We start from the raw sequence: 5,744 nt of genomic DNA, 5'->3' as shown, positions 1-5,744 counted from the left end.
AACCATATAGTCTGCCTCGAAAGGGACATTTAAAGGCAGTTGACGAGAAAACACACCATGGAATAAACCTATATGAGGTGGGCTGGCGAGCGGAATGTATCGTATCCGAGGTGGTCATATTTTCCAATAAATACCTTGAAAGCATGCATGTACGAGGCACTAAAAAAACTGCTCCGGGGAGACACTATTTCCGCGACCATCGTCGGAGATAATCAGCCACACTAGTGTTTACTTCTTCATCTTCGGAGAAAAAAGTTCAATAGTTTTTTTATCGAGTCCAACCTAGTGGAAAGGATCCTTTATAAACCATGACAATCACTTAATCCTTCAAATAAACCATGTGTTTGTATGTGATGCAAGCAAGCAAGCAAGTTCTATAGCATATGTTTATGTTTCAAATTCTGCATTCATGTAGGATTCAAAAAACAGTACATGTTGTTTTTGCATCCTTTCTATTCATACATTTTGGAATCTTCTGAATGAAAAAGACCGTCACATCACAAGATGTTTGTGTAGGGGCTTGCTGGAGACTTCGGTGTGTGTTTTGCACTTTTGTTCCGCTGTTTTTTGGTAATGGAACCTGGCTTGCTAGATAGGGGAGGTGTGTAAGGAAAACAACGATGCATTTGTTACGTGTACATGTTTGCCGAGAAACAAAGGAAATACTAGAAAATTGGAAACAAGTATAAGTCTGAGAAGATGTCATCAGAATAATTTGCATACACGACTTACATTTGGAAACAATATCACAAGAGTTACATGGACCTCAATTATACTTTGCAAAATGGAAACACTATATATATTACTTTCGAGAGAAAGGTAATATGGAAATTAGGGGATCTAGACATGGAGCGCATGTTGAAGTTGCATATGGATGTATCTTAATATAATTATATAATTTGCACATGAAGGAGCGACTAATATATTATATGGGATTAGACGAAGAAAGGTCCCAACTTTATGACTAAATTTTCATCTACAAGGTGGGAGAGCTTCTTTTGAAATATTTAGGTACTCAAACAAAGAGGATGCTGGAAAATTGATATTACCCCACATACATACAATGAATCAAACTATTTACGATGACATGCAAATAGTAAATAGTCTTTAAACTCGTTGTAAAAAGGAAACATAAAAAGAGTTAAACTAGAGATCATGCTGAAAACAAATACATAAATGAACCATACTATTTGCTAGTGACATGTAAATTGCAAATAGTCTTTGAGAGCTAACCAGCATGAGAAACCTGGAAGCAGACAGAAAACAGGCAAGTAAATCCTTCTCTAGTCTCTAGCGCTATTTGGGTAAACAAATAATTCTTTTTCAGTATCTCTAGCTCTCTTCCCGATAGTACTAAAGAAAACCGTGGAACAAAAACAGTAGAATTTCATGAAAATTTGACCAAAACACATGAATATTACTGTTCACATAGGATATTGGGTTCATAACTGAACATTCAAAACATGACACTCACAAGTTAATGGGCGGACGCAAACCAATCAGATGAGAGACCAACATAAAAAATGCCCAATAACAACTTGAGCAAGCACGAATCTCCATGTAATCATCAGACGGAGAGGAAATTTGTTTCATAGCCAATTAGTTCCATGTACTAAACTTTTATACTTGTTTATAATTAATTTTATAAGATTATATTGGTAATTTGTATCTACTACTTATTATTATTATTAACCAAATACAGTTATGGTGAATAGTAATATATTATTTATCATGTTATGCAATTCTAACGTCTATAATTAACACACATACATTTGCACAACGCCAAATTAAAATGGTATTTTGTAGAAAAGTTATGCAAGTTTTCTATTGTAAAGACATATCCACTAAAAATATATTTAATTAAAACAAAATCCCTTAGATGCAAGAAAAAACGTGATGCCTCGATGGTCTACTTTGTGACACATACATTAGTTATATGTTATATTGTGTGTGTGTGTGTGTGCGCGCGCGACATGCCCCGACGGTCTAATTTGTGACACATACATTAGTTATATGTTATATTGTGTGTGTGTGCGCACACACACACAAACATACATATGTTATATCTTTCAGTAAAGATCCGTAAAAAATCTTGTTAGAACTATCGGAGTAAATACGAGATCTAAGGAAGAATGTAGACTAATCTTTTGATTTGTTATTAGTAACAAGTAACTATTTTGTTTGGAGGTAGGAAACTTGCGATATTTAGGGGATAAATATCAACTAATCAAGAGACATGAGACAATCCACAATACAATTGATCATGAGCAAATTTGTAAGCCCACAACATTTACCCATAAGAATAGGATTATTTCCAATGAGTAGTTGTAGGTGCAACTTTGAAAAGGAGAATTTGATAAAGCTTTCCTTTCCTAGAGTCATTCAGTCATGATAACTACATGCACTATATATATTGACTCAATTGCCGTGGTACATGTCTGTGTGCGGTCCTACGCATGAATACATACAAAGTTTTCTCACTATCCTAGGAGTCATCATATACATTTGAATTTGCATTGAAAGCTTAATATGGATAACTCGATATCATGAAATGTGAAATCCATGTTAGAATTGGAGATCACTATATTACATAATCACTCTCTCATTCAGAAACTCGTGATAGACCAATTACCATCTCTTTTCAAACGACCAACAAATATCCCCATCGAGGTTCTTAGAGTAGGTATAAGCAAACGGAAAAAATAGAATGTGTTCAATAACCAGTTGGCAATTTGTGCATGCTCTGTACTTGGTATTGAATAGCATAGTGCACATATATATTTTACTTCTTGGTAGAGAGCTCTAAACATATATAAGTATCGAGGTTTCCAATGTATCGTAAGGTATAAGCAAACCAACAATTGCAGTGTGTTAAATAACTTGTTGTCAACTTCCGCACACTCTATACTTCATATTGACATATCATAGCTATCTCTAGAAGTCACATTTGCACATTTTATATTGCATTATGAAGCATATCACAACATATTCAAATGTGTTCCAGACATATGGTTTGTGTTCTTATAGAAATCCGACTCTAGGAAGGCATTCTTATTAGCTGGTCCCTGTGAAAGCTTTGCATGTGTGATTCTTGATGGAGTTTCTTTCACCAAACATTTACGTCAACCTTACTAATTTTGGAAGATGGTTCTTCACCCCTAGAAAAAAAATCTAACAATCAAGTGTTATGAATAATAAGGACACTGCTCTAGCTTTTAGGGATCCAAGATTAATTTGAGTCCATAGGTATGCCAATACAATCAAAAGGGGATGTTGGACCTTGTGAGGTGAAGTTTTTCTTGTCAAGTACTCAAAGATCAAATTCCAAAGCCCCTCAAAATTCATTGTATTTCCAAATCCTAACTCTAGCATCTTTTACATGCCAGACCCATAAGTGGTTTCAGCCCAGAGCATCCAAGATCATCTAGAGGGTTAGTCAATGGCGTGTTGTGCAACTAGAACCCTCCAAGCGAGGTGTTGGGTATATACGGGTTGCTACATGAGTGTATTGCTCTTGTTCGGGATCTTTGAGTGACTTTTGGCTGGTACCTCCTGGCCAACTAACCATGAATTGAAAGTTTTGTTTTGGACACTCCGAGTGATTTGCATCCAGACATTCCGATATCATCAAAAAGCAACACCGCAGTGTTCCTGTACAATTCAGACCCTCCCAATGGTGTGTGGTCGGAGACTCCAAACTGGAACCGTGTTTGTACTTCCTCCGTCCCAAAATACAAAGTTGTATTAAGATTGACGAAGGGAGTACATCACAAGATGTTTGTGTGGGGTTATGCTGGAGACTTTGGTGTGTATTGCATTACTGTTCTGTTGTTCTTTGGTTATGGAACATGGCTTCCGGTTCCAGCTAGCGGCGGTGTGTAAGGAAAACAATGATGCATTGTTCGGTGTACATGTTTTCTGATAAACAAAGGAAATACTAGAAAATTGTAAATAAGTACAAGTCCCAGAAGATGTCATCAAAATAATTTGCATACACGACTTACATTTTGAAACAATATCACAAGAGTTACATGGACAGTAATTATATTTTGCCAAATGGAAACACTATATATATTACTTTCGAGAGAAAAGTAATATGCAAATTAGGGCATCTAGACATGGAGCGCATGTTGAAGTTGCATATGGATGTATCTTAATATAATTATATAATTTGCACACGAAGGAGCGACTAATTATATCGCCATGGATGAGTAGTCGAGCTCCTGGTGGTAGCAGAAGGTCTGCTGGACCTCGAAGGCGACATCCTCCACGCTGAGCTGGCACTCGAGCCCAATCTGCAATGCAACAGTGCAATTAATTCACTGACTGAAGGCAGCTGATCGAATGCGTTCACGGAATATATAATCCACGCACGCAGCACATTTAATCCGGTAATGGAGTTAATTACTACGTACCTTGAGGACGAAGGAGTGGAGGACGGTGTCGTCCATGGTGCTGATGTTGACGTGGAGCACCTCGAGGTGGAGGCTCTCGAGCAGCGCGACGATCCTGGCGGCCTGGGCGGGGATGCGGCCGGAGAGCGTGCGGAGCAGCACGTTGGCGCCGGAGATCCTGGCCTCGACGTCGGCGGCCGGGGAGTTGCAGCAGGCCGCGAGCTCCTTCACGGCGGCGCCGCCGATGCCGGGCGGCACAATGCAGCTGCCGCCGCTGCTGCCGTTGCTGTTGGGGGAGACGTCGGAGGCCGATCCCCCGGCGCTGGTGGGCGTGGAGCAGGTGAGGAGGGAGCGCGGGCTCGGGGTGGGGCTGCAGAGGCGGCGCTTCTTCTTGGCCTCCAGCGCGTCCAGCACGGTGTGCAGCTCCCGGATGAACTCGATGGCGCCGCCGATAATGGACGCCTGGTCGCAGCGCTTGATGTAGAAGGCCGGCGTGAGCGCCCGGAGCACCTTCAGGTGGTCGTTCATCTGCCGCCGCCGGTTCCGCTCCACCGCGATGTGCGACATCTTCCTTCTTCTTCCCACAGCAGCTCGATCGGGTACGGTGGCCGCGCCGGTAGCAGAGCTGGCTGACGACCACCGCATGCACCTCGCCGTGGGAATATATAGGTGCGCGGAGGCGGCCGCGCCGGGACGCGGATATTTAGGCGTGCGCGCGTTGGTGCGTGCATGGGAGTGAAGCGGCCGCGTCGTACGTGTGAGCGCGCGCGTGCTTCATTTATTGTTGGGCGCATTTGGCGCGGCGCTGCCAGTGCCCGTGACAGGGGCGCCACGGACGGATCTGGCGTCGTGGAGCGTGCAGTGGGGTTTCATTCACATTCAGTTCAGAAAGTTCATCATACAGTAAACACAGTTGTTTGCTCATCTAGCCGTTGAGGCCTTCGGTAGATAAGTTATAGATCAGCACCCTGCTTCAGTTTTCACCGAGTTAATTGCAGGGAACTACCACACTTCGGCACGTCGTAACGAATCAGTACCATTAGTCATTTTTTTTGCCATGCAGTACCAACTCTAAGCCTAAGTGTTGCAAAACAGTCTGACAGCCGTATAAGCGCGTATTGACGGTGTATCTGACGGCTGGGACCCGTGCGTATAAGTGGCATGCTATTTTACAAAAACAACCCTTACTTTTTATTTAATCACGCATATATCCTCTGTTTATTAAAAAAGGTGTTGCCACGAAAAATCTTTTTTCAAAAATAAAAGCACGCGCGGGTGCCGTAGGGCCAGCGCGCGGCGACGGCGGGGTGGCGCGCGAGCCAGGCGCCGAGGAGCACGGCGGAGGGCGCG

General features: G+C 42.3%; 1 protein-coding gene across 1 annotated transcript; it reads right to left on the bottom strand.

The window, feature by feature from the left end:
* Positions 1–3,972: 3,972 nt before the first annotated feature.
* Positions 3,973–5,016, bottom strand: LOC123048785 (transcription factor MUTE). Its single transcript, XM_044471819.1, has 2 exons — positions 4,416–5,016; positions 3,973–4,295 (listed from the first exon to the last, which is right to left on the bottom strand). Exons 1-2 carry the CDS (start codon positions 4,959–4,961, stop codon positions 4,194–4,196), a joined length of 648 nt encoding a protein of 215 aa, XP_044327754.1. The 5' UTR covers positions 4,962–5,016; the 3' UTR covers positions 3,973–4,193.
* Between the last annotated feature and the right edge of the window lie 728 nt (positions 5,017–5,744).

This window comes from Triticum aestivum, chromosome 2D, assembly GCF_018294505.1.
Source record: "Triticum aestivum cultivar Chinese Spring chromosome 2D, IWGSC CS RefSeq v2.1, whole genome shotgun sequence".
NCBI lineage: Eukaryota > Viridiplantae > Streptophyta > Magnoliopsida > Poales > Poaceae > Triticum > Triticum aestivum.
This window is presented reverse-complemented; position numbering and strand designations above follow the sequence as displayed.

Bases quoted from the DNA above. Each gene is read 5' to 3' on its own strand.
- LOC123048785 (XM_044471819.1), bottom strand. From the start codon at position 4,961: ATGTCGCACATCGCGGTGGAGCGGAACCGGCGGCGGCAGATGAACGAC. The intron at 4,296-4,415 runs GTACGTAGTAAT...GTTGCATTGCAG, and splicing joins TCCACTCCTTCGTCCTCAAG to ATTGGGCTCGAGTGCCAGCT.